The following is a 24,493-nucleotide window of genomic DNA, read 5'->3' as shown; positions in this document are numbered from 1 at the left end:
TCTTCCGTAAAAAGAGGCCATATGTGTAAATAACATCAGCAGGAGAAGATCTGGAAATCTTGCTAAAAATATGATGGTGTCGCCATGCAGAGAATTATGAGCGCACACAGAAACTTAAAGGAAAACAGAATAGTTAGAAGGGGGTAGGAATCCAAGGACTGGGCTGCTTTTCATAACACTGTTTTATCTGAAGATAATAAATTTAAACAGAAGAGAGTTAAAAAGGAGCACACTCAAAGCTCGAAATACAGAGGAATCAAAGATATGTACTGCACAAAGAGAAAAGCAAGAAATCAAAAGAAACCTGAAAAAAGAAGAATGGAAGCAATATCAAAGCAGCCTACTCTCCTGAGATTTGCAAGGAGAGGATCAGAACTCAACGTGAGCCAATGTGTAGGGCTCACACATGAACTTCATTAGAATTCATACAGGGTAATGTAATATAATTAGTTATAGGCAAGGCAGAAACAATGTATTCTTCCCTAGAAGTGCCAATCTCTGCATTATTTTAACTAAGGCTTGCAATCCCCTCTCATCAGATTAACCTTTTCTATTTGAAAGCAAAGCCTTTGTTGTTTTTCTTAAAGTGCTAGATTCCACAGTTTTGGAATTGCCCAATTTTCATGGAATGTGGTCACTGCTATGGAACAGAACAACATCCACATATTTATGTAGAATCCCTTTAAAAAGAAGAACATGTATCCAAAGAGAACTTTGAGTCAGCCTGCTTGTTCAGGCATATGGTGCTTTCTCTCCTGGGGCTGAATAACTGGCAGCCAATGCTTGAATGCTCCCACACCCAAACACACACACACACCGCCACTCCCTCCTCCTCCCCTTAGAGAGCCAACTGAAGCAAAGAAGGGCTTGTAACCTAGCCTTCTCCCTTATATGCTAAGGCTTCCAAGCTTATTTATTTATTTATTTGTTTGTTTGTTTGTTTGTTTGTTTGTTTGTTTTCCTTTCACATGTGGGAACATGGTCCCTCTTTTATTCTGAAGTGATACAGTTCCAGAGGGGTTGTAGAATCATAGCAAATAGTAGAAATGTACGATCAGTGCCATTCTTAGCAGAGTCAAATAATGCCGGTCCAGCTTATTTTTGCATGTGCCCCCACCCCCTGCACAATATTGAGCTGAGATATTCACATACCCATGCAAAGAGCTATTTCTCCTCCCTTTACTGCAAGCCACAATTAAACCTGGAAATCTCTAACTAACCATAGATTCCCATTTCACTTGAACCAGTTTCAGAACCGTGGTAAACTAGAGGCATCCTTTGCTCATGAGCCATGACAAAAGGGATCTGTTCACAAGGCTCCTGCGTATCTTGCCTTAATAAGTTGAGCTACGACAGTCTGAATTGGCCCTATATTGTCGCATGACCAATTTGATAAAACTATTCCAGTCTGCGTTGCAAGCAACAGCCAATTCTGTAGTCAGAATTAAACAAAACAAGTAGATTCTCAGAGGACTGGGATAAGGATATGATGCTCCCAAACAAGGAATTCCTGAAGTGGCAGATTCTAACTGGTGAACATCAAGGGTGGTGAATCATGTTCCACTGCTTGATGTAAAAAGGGAAGGGCCGCCCTGCTCTGCCGCTACTACCTAGCTGTTTCTGACACCACTGCAGGTCCTGCCACATTTGCCACTGGCGGAGAAGCGCCATTGCCATCAGAGCTGATTTCAGACAAGATGGTGCCGATCTGGGGTGAGATATTGCCCCAAAGTGACATGATCTTGCCCAAAATCGGCACCAGTAGTGGTAGTGCTTCTCCATCACTGACAGAAGTGATGGGGCAAGTGGGTCACCAGTGTGAGTGCTACCTGGGGAGGGGGGCTACTGGTGCCTAAGGCAGTGGTCTCACCCTCCCTAATGGCTGGCCCAGCTATTAAACATGCAGGGGCTTATGTACAACCAATATATAGTGAGAACTTTGTTTTTTCAACACAAAGTACCTGTAAATCTTTGGATTGTATCCAGCCAAGTAATTTTGTAAGTAGAACAACTTCTGTTTACACAATGGAGCTTCTGCCAGAGAAGATTTTGGGATATGTGAGGGTGGATTAAAGTTTTGTTGCACAAGTGCAAGTCATTCCACTCACACAGTGACTTAGTTGACTTCAGCCTGTTGCTCCTTGGCATTTAAATCCACCCCATTTTCTTATTCCCTTGTTGCATGAAGTGGTTCCAGAATCACTTCCATCTTGAATGCCCCCCCAAAATATTGCTGCTTGTAGCCATTCAGCAAGCATTTTAAGGAGAGGCCTTGGGAGGGCACTAAAGCCCCTCTAGCAGCCAGTGAGAAATGTTAGCAACACACTCGTATCTCAGACACCACTCAAACCGTTGGGCTTTGGCAGCAAACCTGACTTCCCTTATCAGCAAAGATACCTTTGAAGTGGTTGGCAGGCTTCCATCCACTGCTCAAACAAATGAGACCCTTCCTCGTATCACAGCCCTGAAAAGGATCTCTTCATTGTGAGATAGGAAGAGAAAAACTCAATTAGATTAAGTCAGACCATATTGAAGGCTTCTTGCAACAGCAGCAGAACTTGACAGCCCAGGCTGAGGAGGACAGAAATCTGAAAAGCTTCATAAAAACCCAAATATAAATTGCTTCTGGAAGTTTGGAAGTTAATCATATTACAGACAAACATGCCAGAGCCTGACAGGCAGTATGCCTGCACCATCCTTGTAACACCTTCCCTTCAAAACAAGAAGAATCTTGCAGGAAGAGACAAGAGAATTTGTTGTGGCCTGCACATTTCTCACTGGAGGGCTGGGCTACCTACTTCCACACATTTCACAGAAAAGTCACAGCTGCGTTTTGCTGTTAAGTGCATAAAAAGGCAGGACCCTTCTTTATGGGATCTATTGCGATGTCAGGATTCACAGACAATAGCTGTGACAGGATGCATCTTCCAGGCTCTGAGAAAATGACCACAGGCTGTGACTGTGCCTCGTGCAGACCTTATCACAGCTACACAGGCCTATGTAGCCAGAAGGGTAGATTATAGTGGCAGACTTCTCTTCTAACTATCCTTGAAAGGGGGCTTTGCTCCACCGGGTGCAGAATGCAGCAGCTCATCTCTCGAGTGAAATGCGCCCTTTGCAATTTGTCACAACCCAGCTTCAATTCCAGCACTTTGTGCTTCTGGAAACCATCCGCAAATGAATCAGAATGAGCTTTTCAAATCTGGTAAGCTAGATACAGGGACCAGCCTTCTCCCTTCCAGGATATGTCGTTTTTGTCCCCATCTGGAAAATACATTCTTTTGCATGCATCTTTAATTGCACATGGACATTATATGAAATGGATCAATGGATCCCTTCATGGATCAATGCCTTGTCGTGGCGAAGGGGCTTGACTAACTCAGAGAAGCTATGAGCTATGCCATGCAGGGCCACCCAAGATGGACAGGTCATAGTGGAGAGTTTTGACTAAACGTGATCCACCTGGAGAAGGAACTGGCAAGCCACTCCAGTATCCCTGCCAAGAAAACTCCATGGACAAAGACAACAGGCATATAAAAGTTATGACGCTGGAAGATGAGCCCCTCAGGTCGGAAGGCGTCCAACATGCTACTGAGGAAGAGCGGAGGACAAGTACAAGTAGATTCAGAGCTGATGAAGCGGCTGGGCCAAAGCCGAAAGGACGTTCAGTTGCGGATATGCCTGGAAGGGAAAGGAAAGTCCGATGCTGTAAAGAAAAATATTGCATAGGAACCTGGAATGTAAGAACCATGAATGGAGGTAAGCTGGATGTGGTCAAAAATGAGATGACAAGAATAAATATCGACATCCTGGGCATCAGTGAACTAAAATGGAAGGGAATGGGCGAATTCAGTTCGGGTGACTATCATATCTACTACTGTGGGCAAGAATCCTGTAGAAGAAATGGAGTGGCCCTCATAGTCAACAAAAGAGTGGCAAAAGCTGTAATGGGATGCAATCTCAAAAATGACAGAATGATCTCGATACGAATCCAAGGCAGACCTTTTAACATCACAGTAATTCAAGTTTATGCACCAACTACCGGTGCTGAAGAAAGTGAAATTGACCAATTCTATGAAGACCTACAACACCTTCTAGAAATGACACCAAAGAAGGATGTTCTTCTCATTACAGGGGATTGGAATGCTAAAGTAGGGAATCAAGAGATAAAAGGAACAACTGGCAAGTTTGGCCTTGGAGTTCAAAATGAAGCAGGGCAAAGGCTAATAGAGTTCTGTCAAGAGAACAAGCTGGTCATCACAAACACTCTCTTCCAACAACACAAGAGACGACTCTACACATGGATATCACCAAATGGGCAGCATCAAAATCAGATTGATTATATTCTCTGCAGCCAAAGATGGAGAAGCTCTATACAGTCAGCAAAAACAAGACCTGGAGCTGACTGTAACTCAGATCATCAGCTTCTTATAGCAAAATTCCAGCTTAAACTGAAGAAAGTAGGAAAAACCACTGGGCCAGTAAGATACAATCTGAATCAAATGCCTTATGAATACACAGTGGAAGTGAGGAACAGGTTTAAGGATTTAGATTTGGTGGACAGAGTGCCTGAAGAACTATGGATGGAGGCTCGTAACATTATACAGGAGGCAGCAACGAAAACCATCCCAAGGAAAAGGAAATGCAAGAAAGCAAAATGGTTGTCCAACGAGGCCTTACAAATAGCGGAGGAGAGGAGGCAAGCAAAATGCAAGGGAGATAGGGAAAGATACAGGAAACTGAATGCAGATTTCCAAAAAACAGCAAGGAGAGACAAGAGGGTCTTCTTAAATGAGCAATGCAAAGAAATAGAGGAAAACAATAGAATGGGGAAAACCAGAGATCTGTTCAAGAAAATTGGAGATATGAAAGGAACATTTCGTACAAAGATTACCATAATCAAGGACAAAAGTGGTAAGGACCAAACAGAAGCAGAAGACATCAAGAAGAGGTGGCAAGAATACACAGAGGAATTATACCAGAAAGATATGGAGGTCTCGTACACCCCAGGTAGTAGGGTTGCTGACCTTGAGCCAGACATCTTGGAGAGTGAAGTCAAATGGGCCTTAGAAAGCACTGCTAATAACAAGGCCAGTGGAAGTGATGATATTCCAGCTGAACTATTTAAAATTTTAAAAGATGATGCTGTTAAGGTGCTACACCCAATATGCCAGCAAGTTTGGAAAACTCAGCAATGGCCAGAGGATTGGAGAAGATCAGTCTACATCCCAATTCCAAAGAAGGGCAGTGCCAAAGAATGCTCCAACTACCGCACAATTGCGCTCATTTCACACGCTAGCAAGGTTATGCTTAAAATTCTACAAGGCAGGCTTAGGCAGTATGTGGACCGAGAACTCCCAGAAGTGCAAGCTGGATTTCGAAGGGGCAGAGGAACCAGAGACCAAATAGCAAACATGCGCTGGATTATGGAGAAAGCTAGAGAGTTCCATAAAAACGTCTACTTCTGCTTCATTGACTATGCAAAAGCCTTTGACTGTGTCAACCACAGCAAACTATGGCAAGTTCTTAAAGAAATGGGAGTGCCTGATCACCTCATCTGTCTCCTGAGAAATCTCTATGTGGGACAAGAAGCTACAGTTAGAACTGGATATGAAACAACTGATTGGTTCAAAATTGGGAAAGGAGTACGACAAGGTTGTATATTGTCTCCCTGCTTATTTAACTTATATGCAGAATTCATCATGTGAAAGGCTGGACTAGATGAATCCCAAGCAAGAATTAAGATTGCCGGAAGAAATATCAACAACCTCAGATATGCAGATGACACAACCTTGATGGCAGAAAGTGAGGAGGAATTAAAGAACCTTTTAATGAGGGTGAAAGAGGAGAGCGCAAAATATGGTCTGAAACTCAACATCAAAAAAACCAAGATCATGGCCACTGGTCCCATCACCTCCTGGCAAATAGAAGGGGAAGAAATGGAGGCAGTGAGAGATTTTACTTTCTTGGGCTCCTTGATCACTGCAGATGGTGACAGCAGTCACGAAATTAAAAGACGCCTGCTTCTTGGGAGAAAAGCAATGACAAACCTAGACAGCATCTTAAAAAGCAGAGACATCACCTTGCCGACAAAGGTCCGTATAGTTAAAGCTATGGTTTTCCCAGTAGTGATGTATGGAAGTGAGAGCTGGACCATAAAGAAGGCTGATCGCCAAAGAATTGATGCTTTTGAATTATGGTGCTGGAGGAGACTCTTGAGAGTCCCATGGACTGCAAGAAGATCAAACCTATCCATTCTTAAGGAAATCAGCCCTGAGTGCTACCTGGAAGGACAGAAGCTGAGGCTCCAATACTTTGGCCACCTCGTGAGAAGAGAAGAATCCTTGGAAAAGACCCTGATGTTGGGAAAGATGGAGGGCACTAGGAGAAGGGGACGACAGAGGACAAGATGGTTGGACAGTGTTCTCGAAGCTACGAACATGAGTTTGACCAAACTGCGGGAGGCAGTGCAAGACAGGAGTGCCTGGCGTGCTATGGTCCATGGGGTCACGAAGAGTCGGACACGACTAAACAACAACATTATATGAAAGCGTGCTATTTATTAAATGTATATGCTGCCCCTCCTCCCAAAAGAGTCCCCGCAGCAAGCACATCTGTGATAAAACAATACAATTAAAAGTAACATAAAAATTCAGCAGGTGTACCTGTTTTCAGTTAAAACAGGGTAACAAAGGCACCTGGTCAAATGTAAACAGGCAATGAGTTGTAAACTGGTTTAATGTAAATGGGAGCAGATGCTGTCACATTAAAGCAGTAACTCATATCACAAGTGGATGTTTCTCCCCCTTGCTTTTTGCAGATCACCTGCTAGTGGGACTTCTCTTGTGCACATTGCCTATAAATTACAGTTGTACCTTGGATCCCGAACGCCTTGGTACTCGGATGTTTTGGCTCCTGAATGCCACAAACCCAGAAGTGAGTATTCCAGTTCGCAAATGTTCTTTGGAACCCGAACGTCTAGGGCTTCCGCGCTTTGGTTTCCGAACATTTTGGAAGTCGAACGCACTTCTGGAATGGATTCCATTAGACTTCCAAGGTATGACTGCACAGGCTTTTTGCCACCCCTACTGGGGGGGGGATGCTTGCAAAGTGGTACTTATCCCCCCATGGGGGTGGGAAGAAGCCTACATTTTACACGCAGTGTGTGTGAGTCCTTCCAGCAATGGATCTGCATTTTTTGCAGAGCTGCTGCTGGAGGAACTCCTCACACGTGATGCCTTCTTTCTCCTCCAACCTTTCCCCACCACAGGGCAGAAAGAACCACTTCCCCCTCCCCACCCCTTAAACAGCCAATGCTAGAGATTTAAAAGTCATTTGTGTACTATTGCATGAATAGTTATGGACAGGTAGGTGACTACACCCATCTGCAGAATTTGGCCTGTGAGGCTGATCCTGTTAAGGATCTGGCCCACAAACCCCAAAGTTTCTCATCCCTGCATTAAGGGATTTATATACCAATAGTAGCACCCTGAACAATTCCCGGTAGCAAACTAGAACTAGTGCAGATCACTGGGCGCAGTTGTAATATGCTGACAGACTTTTGTTCCTGTCAGCAATCATGTTGCAGCATTTTACACGAACTGCAGCTTCCAAATTAAGTGCAAGGGAAGCACCATATTGTAGCAATCCCCTTTGGAAGATACCAATGCCTCAATCACTGTGGTCAAGCTGTCCCAGTCCAGGAACTTTCAAAATTGTCTTAACAGTCAAAGCCTGGTAAGTTAAAGGCACTCCTAGCCATTGAGGCCACTTGGGCTTCCAGTGACAATGCTGAATCCTGCAGCTGCCCCAGGCTGGTCCTTCAAAGGGAGTGCAATCCCATACAGAGCAGGAACCAGCTAATTTCTTGGACCCAAGACCCACTTGCCCACAGAGCACAGCTTATTTCCCCCTAGTGTGACATACATCTTGATGTTTTTCTTCACCCTGGATTGCTCTTAGATCATTGAATCATAGAGTTGGAAGGGACCACGAGGAGCATCTAAGTCCAACCCCCTGCAATGCAGGAATCTTTTGCTCCCAAGGTCTGGCTCAAACCCACAATCCTGAGATTGTCTCATGCTCTACCAACTGAGCTAACTTTTGGAAATCATTCATTAGTTATGGCACAGATACCCGTAACACTGAAAAGTGTGATCAGTTGACTTCTGTAAATAGCCCCTATGTAAACAATTGAAATACTTTATTTGCAGCCACACTCACCCAGTGGCTGCCAAAGCATGAATCTCTTATTTAACAAAAATTACAAACATCAACATTGTTTATGTGCTGGATTTGAAGTACACAATCTTGCAACAACAACAAAATGAAGTTGGAACAAATTGCAATTTAATGTCTAGTCCATTTGCAAAACAGCTGGAAATCAACTATCTTATTTCCCTTGAATAATATCTGAAGGGGTTATTTTTTAATAAAAGCTGCTTTCAGACATTTAGATGGCATGTAGCAAGTACAATTATACATACTAAATGAAGCACTTAGAAATGGTGTGATATGTACAGTGCTGCTTTCTTTCATAATTCTACATTGAGACACTGGCTATTCGCTGGTTAACAAATCAGCCCCTTAAGCGCTTTGATATTTGGGCTTTATCAGTAGTCTTGTGCTAGTTCACACTTGTCAGGTTGATTGGGATGCAGGAAATTGAGAGAGCTTTCCAGCAAAGAGCACAATCACCAGTGGCTCTGGGTTCAGTCACAAACTATTTCCATTCCGCATATCACATGTCAGTCTGAGAAAGGTTCCCCAGGAGGGACTGGTGCAAAGAATTATGTGCTAGTGACACATAGCAAGCATAAAGAGAGTTAACAGAAGAAACTATCCTGGCATTTGACCAACTTGGCAAACCTGTTATCTGGATACTAAATTCTAAAGCTCCTGTCTTTGCACAACTTGTGGAAAACAAACTAAGAGATATTTTCATGTACCATTTAAAATCATGCTATCTATATTTGTGAGGGATAAGAGCTACCGACAGCCCCCTCCCATCCTGAATACCAGCTCCTCCCCCAGCGGGGAGGGGGAGACTTCGAGTGGTGATTCAGGAAGTGGAAACAGGAGCTTGAGTACCCTAGCGGAGCACAGGCACCGCCGGGGAAAGGAACAGGGAAGCAGGGAGACGGTGGGAAAGAGGCCGATCCCAGCTACCCCGGAATTGCGTAAGAAGCGCTGGGGGGAGGAGATTCAGTATGCCAAGATTACTTTGTTGGAGGAAAACGCGCGAACCGCCATTCGGAGGTTCTGTGGGAGACTGACAATATGTACTACCATCTGTAAATAGCACTGTTTTCAGCACTGTAAATACACAGCACCAATAAAAGGATAAAATGCAGAGCTGTGTGGAGTCGTTACTCTGAAGTAGCCCACCCAGGCCACTGTGACAATATTAATTTTCTGTTCCCATAGTAGGCTACTTCAATGTTGCACTTTTTCTTAGCAATGTAACTTCTTTCCAGTCCACCATTTCATTCTTTATAATAAGAAAAAAAGTAGGAAAGGGAGGGTAATTCAATTTTCCCTTGCTACTACCGGTAGACCTAACTTAGTGCATGGGGTGGGGGACCTAGTCCAGCCTTCTCCAACATGATACCTTCCAGATTTTTTTTTTTAAAAAAACTACTGTTCCCATCGTCCCTGACCACTGGCCAGGCTAGCCAGAGCTGCTGGGAGTTGGAGTGCAACAACATATGAGCAGCGCCCAGTAGGGAAGGCTGCCCTAGAATGTGCAGGGCAACCTATACAGAAGCCTCTGGCAGGTTGCAAAGGTGCAAATTGGTGGCATCATGAGCAAAGCACCCCCAACACCACCCAACCTCACAGCACAGTTCAGAAGTAGCTGTTCAGAAGTAACCGGACCTCATCTCCTTAGCTTCTGCACAGTGGTGGCCAACAGAGCATGTTGCCACTACTGCCAGAAAAAATGCACAAGCTCTGTATTTTTCAATAGGGAGGATTTAAGCCAGGCATCCCTAAACTGTGGCCCTCCAGATGTTTTGGCCTACAACTCCCATGATCCCTAGCTAACAGGACCAGTGGTTGAGGAAGATGGGAATTGTAATCCAAAACATCGGGAGGGCCGAAGTTTGGGGATGCCTGATTTAAGCAAAGACTTAATCCCAAGAAAGCATGCACTGGATTGTAGCCTGAGTCACTCATTTTTCCATACAATATGTAAACAGTCAAACCTCGGATCCTGAACACCTCAGTTTCAGAACGTTTTGGCTCCCAAACACTAAAAACCCAGAAGTAAATGCTCCGGTTTTCGAAAGCCAAACATCCAACACTGCTTCTGCTGAGTGCAGGAAACTCCTGCAACCAATCGGAAGCCTTGCCTCGGTTGTCGAACATTTCAGAAGCCGAACAGGCTTCCAGAACAGATTACGTTCGACAACCAAGGTTTTAATGTAACTAATAAGAGTGTAGTGAAAGAATGCCATTTTCCTTTGAATGGCAGCTACGCAGTTAAAACTACAGATGTCTTTGTGGAAGTGCAGGCAAAGTTAAAGAAATATCCAAACTCTAGATTAATTTGCTACTTTTTATATTTTATCTATCCTCCAAGATGCTCAGGGTGGCAAACATCATTCTCCCAAGTGAGGCTAAGAGATAATGACTGCTCCAATATAAACTAGTAAATTGATGTAGTTTTGAACCCAGGTCTCCCTGGTCCTGGTCCAGCGCTCTTAACCCAGGGATGGGGTCAAGGGATAATGGGAGTTGGGTCCAACAACATCTGGAGAGCCACTGGTTCTCCATTCCTGCTCTAACCACCACTGCACATGGGTGTCTGATCACCAAATTACAGTGAAATTAACCAAGTGGGGGTGGGGACAATGCTTCCAACACAGCTACCTACCTGTAACTATGTTATATCAGACCACCTTCCCAAAGAAATCCTTTGTGCTTGCCAGCCAGCCAATTTGTTTTTCTTGTTGTCCTCAAGAGCATAATGTAGAAACATTACTTATCCTCCATGAAGATTAAGGGAAATTAAAGGGTCCCTGTTACTCAATAATCCCTTCTAAGTACTTAATCAATGATAATTTAATTAGCAAAAAGTTTCAGAAGGTCAAATAAAGCTGTTACTTTCACATAACTTGGAAACAAATGGTACTGCCATCTCCGCTTCAGGAAACACAGGCATTTCAGAATGTCAAATGAGCACATAGGCCTGAAGGGTGCTAGTCATACCCTTCAACATTCCAGATAGGATTATAGGACAATGCAATGCCTTTAAGTATCCTCTGCTACTAGGGTTTTTGACTAATTATGCTATCTGAAATTTCTCCCCTGTATTTGTTTATTGTTATTTTAGTTATTTTTTTTCTGGTTAGCCAGCTTCAACTTTTTAGAAAAGGCAGGGTGTGCATGTTTAAACCAAAAAATAAACAAGTATCAGATAACGCACATACCCATATTCAGTGACTTCATAATCACTTGTTATTACTACCGTATTAAACTTTTCCAGATGGTTTTAAAAAGGGGGGAAGTTAGACATGATCCCATGCATGCCAACCCTGATCTAGAGGCTGCCACACCATACCTAGCCATACTTAATACCGGTAAATGGAAGGGATAATCCACTCACTTTCTTTTTTCCCCTTTTAAAATGAAGCAATGATAAGGGGGAGGGGTAGTTTTGAAGAAGTCTGTTTCCCTCCCTGTCCACTGCCCTGCTTCATAAAGAGCTACTTCACAACTGCCACAATTACATTTTATAGAAAGGGAGCGCTCTGCCTGATTATAAAACATGTATAATAGTCCCAGCCTCAAAGTATTGCCTAGTGGGTGCAATAAGATCACTCTGAAAGCCACTTGCATTTGAGAAGCACAGCAGGACACCAATGGAAGTAATTACACTATTGTAATCTTGATTCTCTTGTGCTAGGAGGCTGCTGTTAGGGTAACTCTTGCTCACTTAGGATTCTGCCAGGACAAGTATCTCAAAGTACTCGGGTCCTTAACCATTTGGGTCTTTAAAAAGATCAAAACCAGCACTTTGAATTGAGCCCAGGAGCTAATTAGTAACTCAATGAAAAACAGAACATCTGAGTGACATGTTTGACCTACCGTATATTCTGGCGTATAAGACAACTTTTGAACCCCGCAAAATCTCTTCAAAAGTTGGGGGTCGTCTTATACGCCGGGTATAAGATCTGTGGCCGCCGCATACGGTGGGGGAGCTCAAAAACGGCCGCGGCCGCATCCCCGTCGTATGCGGCGACCGTGTAAGCAGCTGCCACTTTCTTTCCTTGCAGGAAAAGGGGAGGCGCGGGGCTTTCCTCCCTCCTCCCTGCATGGAAAGAAAGCAGCAGCCACTTACATGTATGTAAGCGGCTGCTGCCTTCTTTCCTTGCAGGAAGAGGGGACGTGCGGGGCTTTCCTCTCTCTCTCCCCCCCCCCTCACCTTGGTGCCAGGAAGAGATACAGAAATATACGGTACTAACCAAAACCTTTGGGAAAACCTCCATGACAGTTGACAATGTTTCTCATTGTTGACATTTTATTCATTTAAATCTTTGGACTGGAGAGAAGATTTTCGTAGTGTGTGTTAGAAGTTTGGGAGATACTCGTTACAGCGAGTATATCCCAAACTCTATATTTTGACTGGAAAAGTTGGGGGTCGTCTTATACGCCCAGTCGCCTTATATGCCGGAATATAAGGTATGTGCCCAAATCAACAGCCTGCTAGCTTCATACTGGTTCAACTATAATTTCCAACCAGTCTTTAGTCACAGCTCCACATACAGCACATAACAGTAATCCAATTCAGATGCAACAAGGGGACAAATTCACTTGTGTTATGTTACTAAAAGCCATCTCTGAAGCTATGAAATAATGCATGTAGCAATAAAAGCATTACCTTTTTGAAAAGTCGCCCAGAATCTTCACTGACTTGAACAAACCGAGGGATGATGTTGTTCAGGTAGATGTCACTTAAGGTGGTGTGGTCCCTGCTCTCCCGCTTCACCTGGTTTAAAAGGAGGTTCCAGCAATTGACAGGTGAAAGAACATTCTGATCCTTCCTGCAGGGAAAGCAGAACCAAAGTATTAATTTTATCCTCGTCTTTTTCCATAGGAGATGCAATACAATATACTGAACTTTTCCAATGTACCACTGTATAGTAGTAATGTGTATGTACTGTGAAACACTGAAGTTTGCAAAATGCAAAAATTGAGGCAGTTATCAGGAATTAAAGCACAACTTTTACAACAATTTACAATTCCAGTTGCTGGAAACTATGGGAGGGAAGATTGCTTTTGTGCTCATGTTGTGATCCCTCGCTTCTCACAGGCATCTGGAAGGCCAATGTAAGAAAAGAATGCTGGACTAGATGGGCCATTGGCCTGATCCAGCAGGCTATTCGTATGTCCTTATGTACACAACCTGCTGCTGCCATGAGTGCTGGAAGGAAGACCGCTCCCTGCTGCAAGGCCCATTTTCACCTGGCCTAGGGGGACGGAGCCCAGACTCACCCTGAACAGCTAAAAGCCTCCTGGGAGTCCACTGGGACATCGCTAGATAGATACCTAGCCATATAGATATAGATATAGATCAAACCATCTTTAAAGACTATTGTTCTTTGTTATTTATACATCATTTTTCACCAGAAAGGTCTTAAAGTAGCTCCCAGTGACAATAAATCCCAACTGAACATTCCACTGTAAGCCACTAAACCCTGTAAAATTAAGCCAAATAAGATTTAAAAAATACAATACAATAAAATAAATATTGTTTCATTCTGTTTCGGAATGATCACCTTTAGGGTGAAGTATCACAAAAGCTCCTGATGGCTTTGCCAGCAATCTCTTTCCACCAATCTGTACAAACCAGATTTCAACAAGGTTATATCTGTAAATCAACCCTAGTAGAGAAACATTAGATGACATGCTGAGAGAAAGTTACAAGTCCGCTACCTGAGGACCTTGTGAACTGTAGCCTTCCAGAAACTGAATGTTCAATATCAGGGAACAGAAAGCAGGGCGGTAACTTTCTCAGAACAATGACCACAATCATTTCTTCTCAGAGCAGCCAGGAGGCACATCTCACGACAGAATGTTTAACAAATGCTCACTAACTCACCATTTATCCTGACAGCAAAGTATTAATAAAAATAACAGGGCTTTAAAATACAACACACCACTGGCCTATATAAATAAACAACTTCCCTGGGCTCTCTTAGGACACTAGTGTCACCCTATGATTCTTTTTCTTTGCAAGGAGAATGGCTGCATAGCACCTTACAATAATCTACACTGAATTTTTTTTATTAAAAAACCCCAGCTATAACATAGAAAGAGAAACAGTGTCAAAACCTCTCACTCTGTTCTCCTATAATGTGTTCTCCTCATTGCTACGGCCTCCACAAAATCTTAGCAGAAAAGCACACAAATGAAAATTAGGGCTGTTAAACCACTGAGCCTAGGGCTTGCCGATCAGAAGGTTGGCAGTTCAAATCCCCGCGGCGGGGTGAGCTCCCGTTGCTTGGTCCCAGCTCCTGCAAACCTAGCAGTTCGAAAGCATGTCAAAGTGCAAGTAGATAAATAGGTACCGCTACAGCGGGAAGGTAAACGGCATTTCCGTGTGCTGCTCTAGTTCGCCAGAAGCGGCTTTGTCATGCTGGCCACATGACCTGGAAGCTGTACGCAGGCTCCATTGGCCAATAATGTGAGATGAGCGCCGCAACCCCAGAGTCGGTCACAATTGCACCAAATGGTCAGGGGTCCCTTTACCTTTACCTGCTTATCTGGGAGCCCACTTAGACACTAGGTCAAGACCCTTTTAATTTTCAGTTACAAAAATTAAATGATGACAGAGTGGTCATCACCCATTTGCCATCTCTTATTAGTAAGACAACCACAGTCATAGTGGGGATAGGATTCAGAACATGGGTTTTTTGGCCCCAACTGGCCAAAAGTCCATAGTCCACCCTGGCATCCATGGATTATCACAGAGGTGCAATTCACAGCAGGGGTCAAGCAGCAGCCAGGGGTGAATGCTGTCTATAATGGAGTCCAGTGATATCTTCTCCCCAAGGTGTTTAAGACAAAAATCAAATGCAAGACTGTGCATATTCTGTCTTCCTCTCAACCATCAAAATTCTGCACAAACGAAGCCTCAGTTCATTGATGGGGTTGCATTATGCAAAGTTAGTAAGTGTACATATATCTTGCAACAATTTCTTTCTTTCTTTCAAGAGAAGTTTTTCCATTCTCTATATTATATTATATTATATTATATTATATTATATTATATTATATTATATTATATTATATTATATTATATTCTCTCCATGCCCTGCATGATTATCTTGTCACCTCTGACTTGCCTTTTCTCTAAACTAAAAAGTCCCAAATGCCAAAACCTTTCCTCACACAGGAAAGTCGTTCCATCGCCTTAATCATTTGGGGGCTCTATTCTTGTCCCTTGGAAAGGCCCAAGGCAGGTCCAGGCAGCCTAGTCATTCAAGGTCTTCTGTGCCACCATAAGGGTAAAAACTCACTTTTCTAAAATTAAAGCAGAGGTTTGATAGCTACCATTTTATGCACAGCAAATGTGTAGAAAACATATAACCCTGTAAGTAGGCAAAGAAAAATGGGTAGGGAAAACTCAGTGTAAAAGGCAGGAAGAAGGAAGCAAACATTAATGAGGGTAAAGGAGTAGCTAGGCTGTAGACAACAGGGATGAAGGGTTGCTAAAAGTAAAAAAAAAAGGAGCAAATGGGGACTGGGATGCAGGGCACATCAGGGGACTCTGTAGCAGACTTGGAATAATCCAGGGATTAAGGGGATATTTGTAGTGCTGAAAGAACAGCCTCTGCTTTTGGATTCGTTCAGCAACTATAAGCAGGTGTTATAAAAATCACTGAGAATACAGGATCTTTACTGGATTATTCCAAGGCAGCTACAAGAAGTAGTTCAAGGCAATTATTTTTTCCAAAGGGTTATCTGAATGGTATGATCATCTCAGTTTTAAGTCTGTTTGGGGTTTATATGTCTGTGCAAGCGGAGAATTTTTTGTACACAAATGAGTTTGCTTTAATACCCAGAGAACCAGAACATAATTAGGATAATGTGCAATAGAAAGAGATTTTGATAAAGCTATTAATATGCTTTCTTCTTGTTAGAATTCTTATATTCAAACTTATCTTATTATTTCCTTAGTAAAGCAGAAACCTAGAATTAGCCATGATTTTGTAAATAATTAAGTTGGAATCATAGAACTGTAGCATTCGAAGGGACCCCAAGGGTCATTTAGTCCAACTTCCTGCAATGCAGGAATCTCAACTAGATCATACATGGCAGATGGCCATCCAACCTCTGCTTAATCAATAAGACACCTTTAGCTCTGCTTTATACTCTGAATTTATTTTCCCTTCTAGAAAGCAAAAAAAAAAGAACATATCTCAGGAGGCTGTGGGCTGTTGTGAGAAAAAAAAAATCCATGTAGGCTGTTTAAGAATAAAATCCTTATTTTTTCCAGCATCCTGAGACCTCATTTTGGATGCGCTTCAGTTTTTACATTTCTCCTTCTCTTTCTTGAAAACCAACACATAAGCAATGGGGCCAGCACAGATGTAACTGTGAACTATGGGTTTAATGACTGGGCCACGTGATTTTATACTTCCATTTCCTCTCTGACTCACCAACAAGAAAATGCTCTTGGTTCCTCTTCCCGCATTTCCCATTCTGGTTCTGCAGCACTATCTGACTATTGGTAACTCTGGTTTGGGGTAATCCTAAAGTCCAATTCAGGATCTGGGCAAATCCTGCAGCACATTCCTAATCCCAAGCCATGAATAATGACAGAGGTCTACAATTTTTCACTGGTCTTGCACACCAAGCCGAATAAATAAATAAAGTGCAGTCACTAGGCCGCTTCCCCACCTGTCAAGTCCTTCTAGCTTTTGTCAATGGGAAAGGCTTGCGTGGAACTGTGGCTTGCTGGTTTGGCCCTTCATGACTACCGTAAGTCTCTCTGAGGGCCTTGGCCATGCAGCTGCCAAACAGTCCTAGGCCGTCCTCTCAGTTCTGGAGCTAGAGAGTTGTCAGGGATCTGCAACAGACAATTTTATTTGTCTAGCTTTGAAGTTAATAGGAAAGTCAGCTATTCATCCCACTTTTTGGAGGGCAGTGTCGCACTTGGAGTGGCAAGCGGATATTCTGAAGCCTGTTTAAAGGCAGACTCCTTCTCTGGAAGTTGTGGTCTTCATCTGCTGTGGCTGCCATCTTTGTTATTCTACGCATGCGCTAAATATGCACATTTGTGCAGAGAGGGGCGTTTAAGGCTGCCTGCCAGCTGAAGAATGCTTTTTCTACACATACTACTTTGAAAAGATACTGCAGCCTGTCAGCAACAAACACCATGGAGGAGGGTAGGTATTACAAAAGCTGTATACTGCCTGGCTAAAGCAAGAGCAGTAACTCAGATAATAGCAGGTAGGAAGGTCACTTACAAGTCTCAATAAACTGTGTCAGTGTGGTGTTGTTGTGGTTAGAGTACTGGACTAGAACCTGGGAGACAAGAGTTCAAATAAGAGTTCAAAGCTTGCTAGGTGAGCTCAGGCCAGTCACTGCCTCTCAGCCTAGCCTACCTCACAGGGTTGTTGTGAGGCGAAAGCTGAGTGGAGGGGAAGTATGTAAACCACCTTGAGCTCTGTAAAAGGAGCTGTCATCAGACACCTTCCCAGGAGATTGTACTTCTGATTTTCTAACTTGCCTAGATTAGTTTCCCTTTATCATTTGTTTACATCCACTCTTTTTTCCACTGTATTGTGTAATACTTGGAAGGGACAATAATAAAAATATTGTTTTAAGCCAGACTATGGCAGGAATGTTTCCAACAGCTGTAGAATTCACTTTAAAGCTCATGTGGAATTAAACAGAGGAGTGTGTTTCTCCCCACTAAAGCAAGCCACACAAAATCTTCCTTTTAAAAATGGGAAAGAGGGTGGGAAGAGAACAGTTGGGCATCCAAATCAGAGGACACAATTATCAAACAGGCTGATTCATCCTAAAGATCATGAGGATAGCTGGCAACACACACTTCCACTGGCGCACAGCCATGCTTTCTGGTAATACAAAAAGTATGAAACTCATTTGCGGGGTTGCCTTCTTTGCATACTGACGGGACACACCACATGTAGAAGGATAGAAGCCTCTGGCGCAAGAGAAGAAAAGAGTCTTCCACAACTCAATATAGAAAGAACACCCAGTGAGTCTTCCCACTCCTGACTAAAAGCAGATAAAGAGCGGGTAGCTGCCAATTCCATAATTACAAAACCATTACAAAAGACCATTGAGCACAGTGTTCTCGATTAGGGATCAAATATCCCACCAGATATTTCTCAAATTTCCAAACTCAGCATTTCCACATGGTTTGTCAGGACCCATTTGTGCTGCATGGGAAGTCCAATGTGTACAGATGGCACCAGAAATATAGCAGCAAACAAAGGTGGACTAATTCTCACGACCACACTATTTACAACTCAACTAGAACTGATATGATAAAGGGCAGGGGTAGATCACAACTCCTATCCTCTACAATTCCCGTCCTGGCCTTGCTAGTTGGAGTTGATGGTTATTGGAGTCCAATGACATGTGGAGGCCCAGAGGTTCCCCACAGCTGGTATACTAGTGGACTAGAACCAATGACACCTGGGTTTAAATCCCTGCATGGGTGTGAAACATATTGGGTGTTCATAGACTCATTACTCTCTCTCTCTCTCTCTCTCTCTCTCTCTCTCTCTCTCTCTCTCTCTCTCATTCTAATCCAGGCTTGCTCAAACTCGGCCCTCTATATGTTTTTGCATACAACTCCCATGATCCCTAGCTAGAAGGACCAGTGGCCAGGGATGATGGGAATTGTAGGCTCAAAACATCTGGAGGGCCGAGTTTGAGGAAGCCTAATCTAGTTCAACTCATAAGGTTATTATAATGATAAAATAGAGGGGCATATCCTCTTGATATTTTCAGAAGGAGGCTAAGGTAAACATGTATAAAGAACAAATAGTTTGCACCTCTAAACCAGTATAAATTGTTCACACACGCATACACAAAGAGATAGCAGTTCCTCTACTACATGCACAGAATAATCAGCCTTTAAGCCAAGATTCATAATTCGTCTTCTGTGTATTTTACTTCATGTTTCAGCTTCTAGGATATATTTTCCACTGTGATGCAAATGCAGCACCATCTTCCTGATGGAGTAGGATGCAGTCCCAAAAAAACAAATCCCTTATTCCATTGTCAGAAGATAACAGAGGTTTCCTGTCAGAAAAATGCTGTTAACTTTCCTAGAAATGTTAGGAATACAGATTACTGTTGACTTCCATTGTTCTTTCCTTAGACGGGGAGGGCGAAGGGGGAGGGAGAGAGAGAGAGAGAGAGAGAGAGAGAGAGAGAGAGAGAGAGAGAGAGAGAGAGAGAGAGAGAGATTGGATCTGTAGTAAAAAAACAGATTATAGTTTCATTTAAAGAACAAAACACAAGAATGGCACTTTCAAAGCAGCTGATCTGGCAGAGTTTCTTGCCCTGTGAAAAATATCACAGGAAATGACTGAAGTTTGCAATCTGGATTGTTTCAAGGTTCAGTGTGTAAGGGAAGTGAGAGAGCCAGGGTGAAGCAAAACTACTACTTAGCTTTGCTTGCCAAGGAAAGCCAGCACGTACAAGAGGGGGAAATGTTCACATTCCCTGAACTTGTGTATGTATGCTGCTACAACAGACAAAAGCCAACAAAAGGATCAAAAGGCAGCACTCCTCAAACTTGACAATAAGCTGGCTGGGACACACAAGCTCTTTCTTCTTATATAAAAATAGCAAGAGGTCTGCCAGTCTAATGGACTGTACTTATGCTACTCCATAAAGTTTACAGGCTTTGCATTTCTTTAGCCACCTGGCTATGCATTTTCATATGACACTGTGCTAGTGCAAAAGAGCTCGCAGGGGGTCATCTTACAGCAAGTGGTCGATCTGCTCCAATGCAACCCTGGTCAGGATCTATTTTAGCTGCTGTAACATCATAGGCAGATTAAACAGCCTGGGGCTATACAATCAAGAATTAAGGGACACTGGGGACACTTGGGAAGCTGCCTATATATACTGTGGGCTTTCAAATACTACCCTCCACTATGTCATAAGATGCACAATCTTGATATACTACAGACGAACATGTACAACTGACAAAGCCCAGGAGGGTGAAACAAGGTCATTATTCCGGAAATCCTTGTCAAGACTCTGTGGAACTGTAGCAAGCCCCCTTTTGGATTTCATGAATATCCAAAGACATACGTGGAATAGAAACTAGCAAATATTTGGGCTTTGTGAATGAACTGATCTATTGGGACTTCTGTTTACTTTGTTGAACTTTATGTGTTGATTACGTATGAGAGAAATATTTGATATTGTGGAAAATACAGAAGAGCATTATTTATGTGAATGCACAGCCGGTTATGTCTTGTGTGTTTGTTGTACCCTACCAAGACCAGCAGGGCCTTTAGTGTGATTGCTTGCCCCTTGGAATACGCTTCCAAGGACCATTTGTCAGGCACCTGCAGTATTGGCATTTAGGTGCCTGCTTAAAAGTAATCCTTGCCAAACTCGGCACAAGGGTCCATTTATTAATTTTGTATGCTGCCCCACCCCTCATCTGTAGATCTCGGGGCAGTTCAAATCATAAAGATACAAGATAAATACACAAAATACATAATAAAAACAAGAGCAAAACAAAACAATAACCCTCCTCCCTTCCCCTCCACCCCCCCCCAAGGTAGAAGCATTTAATATGATATATAAATAAAGTGCCATATTTTTCCATCTATAAGACACCCCCATGTATAAGATGCCCCCTATTTGGGGGGACTCAGATTTAAGAAAATGGCCTCAGCACTATCTGTGTATAAGACGCCCCCTAATTTTTGACATAATTTATTAGGGGGGAACCTAGTCTTATACACGGAAAAATATGGTATGTGTGTGTATGTATGTGTGTATAATTAATAAAATATAATATAATATAAATAACTGACAAGCAAGTATCGTGAAGAAGGGGCAGGGTGCAAATGTAAACAGTACAACTGATACTACACATGGTAGCCTGGCATCCTCAAAAATTGATGTATCTCTGGCCATAAGAGGTGGTTGGAAGCTGTGCTCTGATTGCTTCTGAAATTCTCAGGAGCACCTGTCAAGAGACAGAATATGTTTTGAGCTCTTTAAACATTATTTGGGAAATCCATTAATATCCCATAGAAAGGAGATTTAGATAATATTTACAGATCAGAAACCTTTCCTTCTAAAACATCCAAAGAGCAGTTCTGTATTCCCATTGTGCTCTCAGAGAAGCGGGGTTTTTTTTCCTTTGCAAAACAAGCGGCACATTTTAATAGCTTTAAAACGTCACACACTAAAGCTGGAAGAAAGGAATATATTCCCCAACCCACACAAAGCAAGAATGAGGATGGCAGAAGTTTCATTCAAATTTCAACAAAACAAGAGGCACAGCATGGGAGTAGAGATATAAAAATCACTCCTATTTGGGAAACAAAACAAGGCTTTTTTTAAAAAAAAATTAAAAGCTCTCCAAGAACCCACACAGCACTCACGGTCTCATTTTTGGCCAGAGTTTTTAGGACAGAGTAGTGGTGGACTCTTGAGCTGAGCTGGTTTGGAACATCTTACCTCATGTGCCTTAAGGGATTTACATTGTATTTGATGATCTAATCAAAGAACGGGTTAGAACAAACAATGTTAACACTGACCTTGATACTAGATGTTATGAGAATGCGACCTGTTAATAAAACCAGAATAACTTTGCCCATACATAAATGGCATGACAAAGATTCAGAATGTCAGCATTAGCAGGTAAGGGAAATCACGCAACTTCCTTGGGTCAAGGACACTAAAATTTGAAGTCCTAAGTCCACACCTTCTAGGGCAATATGTGCTATCTGGGACTGATGGGAACTGCAGTCCAAATTTCAAAAGCTTGGCACAAGTTTGTGACCTTTTGGTTGATCCTAATTAAGCTATTACCTACGGTAATTGTGGATTTCAGACATTTTTCTTATGGACCAATACGGCTAACTTTACTATCTCATCCCCACTCTGGTCCATATATGAATGTTTCCAAAACAGCAAGTTGCCCGTGCACTCCACTTCAGGCCAGAGACAGAACCAAGACTCGGTTAAATATTGTACAGTCGTACCTTGGATCCCGAATGCCTTGCAAGTTGAACGTTTTGGCTCCCAAATGCTGCAAACCCAGAAGTGAGTGTTCCGGTTTGCAAATTTTCTTTGGAACCCAAACGTCCAACGCAGCTTCTGCAACTTCCAATTGGCTGCAGGAGCTTCCTGCAGCCAATTGGAAGCTGCGTCTTGGTTTCCAAATGTTTTGGAAGTCAAATGGACTTTCCAGAAAGGATTCCGTTTGACTTCCAAGGTACAACTTTATTTCCAGAATGTCACGGAGGAACCGCTTTTGTTTCTTACTCCTAACAGCCCTCAACACAGTCTGAAAAGCCATTTTAGCACCCAGCAGAGACTAATCTAATTATGTCTGCACCACAACTGCTGGAATCCATTTTAAGATTGTTTCCATCTGCTGGTGTCATGCCAGCTTTCCCCTTCTCCTTACTTCTCCACCCCCCTGTTTTAACACCTGGCTTGAGTGAAGCTTTCTGGAAAGTTCCAAAGCTTATTTACTACTTTGTGACATTTTTGAAGGGTCCTTATAAAGGTACAGTATTGCCCTATTGTGTGCTTTGGATCCCTTCCCCCTGAAGGACCAAGCAGGCTATCTTTAGCTTCTGCAGGCATTCATCCTGAACACACAAGGGCAAAAAGTATGCAGGGGGCTGGCTTTCCCCCCAATGTCCTCACATGCACTTGCCCCGTACCCTACACACCCAAAGCTCATGTGTGTTTGGTTGAACACGCTCAGAGAAGCCTCCCTGTGATCAGAAACCCTGCATTATCAGGATTCCAGGCACTGAGGTAGCTTCAAAGCATGTCCATCCAGACTTCTTCAGATGCTCAGACTAAATATGAGAAAGGGTGCGGCAGGTGTACACAGAGTCACTGGGGGTGGCATGCACACACTTCCCCCTTCTTGAGTTCATGAACTCCTGAAGAGGGCTTATGGTTCCCCATCCACCCTGGCATAGCCAGTGTAGGTTAGGAAGGTGGAACAAGGCATCTATTTCAGTAGGCATTGTCATATATTCCTGCAAGAAGCGTGATCTTCTTCCTCTGCTTTGCTAAAGCTAGCAAAACATTTCCTCAAAATTGCCCTTCATGCCTCTGAGCCAAAGAACAGTGTGACGTTGGAAAAACAGGTAGAGGAGTTTATTCACGGCCAGCCTCCCGAGGAGCAGCTTGTCATCATGGAAAGTAACACAGTACACAGTAACACATTTTTTTTAAAAAGGAGAGTGAGGGAAGGAGAGCTTTTTGGAAGAAACTACTGACCATACCACAGTTTGTTTAAAGAAGATCTACCCCACCTTTGTACGATATGAAGTCCTCAGGGCAGCTTACCACTCTAATAGTTTGGGGTTGTTTTGTTTTATTTATTTAACATAATATTAACATAATATTAAAAGCAAGTAAAAAGCAAACAAGGGCAGTTACAGTAAAGGTCTTAAAGGCTTGGTCTAATAATAATAATAATAATAATAATAATAATAATAATAATAATAATAATATACCTAAATGACATAACCTAGTACCAAAAAGCTAACAATGGTTGTGCCAAGCAAACATGTTTAGGGAGAGAATTGCTCCAAGTCAACCTTTTTATGGAGGTCAAATGTCTCTTTTCATCAAGATGCTTCCCCCACCCTTTTGGAGGGGGGCGGTAAAAACAACCACTGTGTTTCTCATAAAATAAGACACCGCCTTATATTTATTCTACTATATATTTATACGATATATTTATATTGGGGGGTGTCTTATTTTATTTTATTTTATTACCGCTAAGTTGTTGCTGCTGCTCAAGCGCCGACAAAGCACCCAGCAGCGCGCGCCGCAGGGAGCCCCGAGCCAGCGGGACCCGCTGAAGTGCCGACAAAGCGCCCGGCAGCGATGCGCAGAGCGCCCCGAGCCGCAGGAGGAGGAGGATTAAAAGTGCTACAGAGCACTGCTGGGTCCCGCTGGCTTGGGGCGCTCCGCATGGCGCTGCTGGGTACTTTGTCGGCGCTTCAGCGGGGCCCGCAGCACGCACCGCGTGGAGTCCCAAGCCAGCGGGACCCAGCAGCGCACCCCGCTGAAGCGCCGACAAAGCGCCCAGCAGCACCACGCGGAGTACCGCGGGCGGGACCCAGCAGTGCTCTGTAGCACTTTGAATCCTCCTCCTCCTCCTGCGGCTCGGGGCGCTCTGCGCGGCGCTGCCTGGTGCTTTGTCGGTGCTTCAGCTGGGTCCCGCTGGCTCAGGGCTCCACATGGCACGCGCTGCGGACGTTGCTGGGTCCCG

The 24,493-nt window shown here is 43.3% G+C and overlaps 1 protein-coding gene across 7 annotated transcripts in view; it reads right to left on the bottom strand.

Annotated features, from left to right (window-relative positions):
• The window catches only part of SRGAP2 (SLIT-ROBO Rho GTPase activating protein 2), a 206,691-nt gene that overhangs the window by 104,573 nt on the left and 77,625 nt on the right, over positions 1–24,493 (bottom strand). For all 7 annotated transcript variants that reach the window (XM_035122342.3, XM_088674334.1, XM_088674333.1 and 4 more), the window contains exon 4: positions 12,884–13,046. In XM_035122342.3, coding sequence (XP_034978233.2) covers positions 12,884–13,046 — 163 coding nt within the window. The remainder of the gene's footprint in view (positions 1–12,883; positions 13,047–24,493) is intronic.

This window comes from Zootoca vivipara, chromosome 7 (assembly GCF_965207765.1).
Source record: "Zootoca vivipara chromosome 7, rZooViv2.hap1.1, whole genome shotgun sequence".
In the NCBI taxonomy this organism is placed as follows: domain Eukaryota; kingdom Metazoa; phylum Chordata; class Lepidosauria; order Squamata; family Lacertidae; genus Zootoca; species Zootoca vivipara.
Note: the sequence above shows the minus strand (reverse complement) of the source record. Positions and strands in the feature narration are given on the sequence as shown.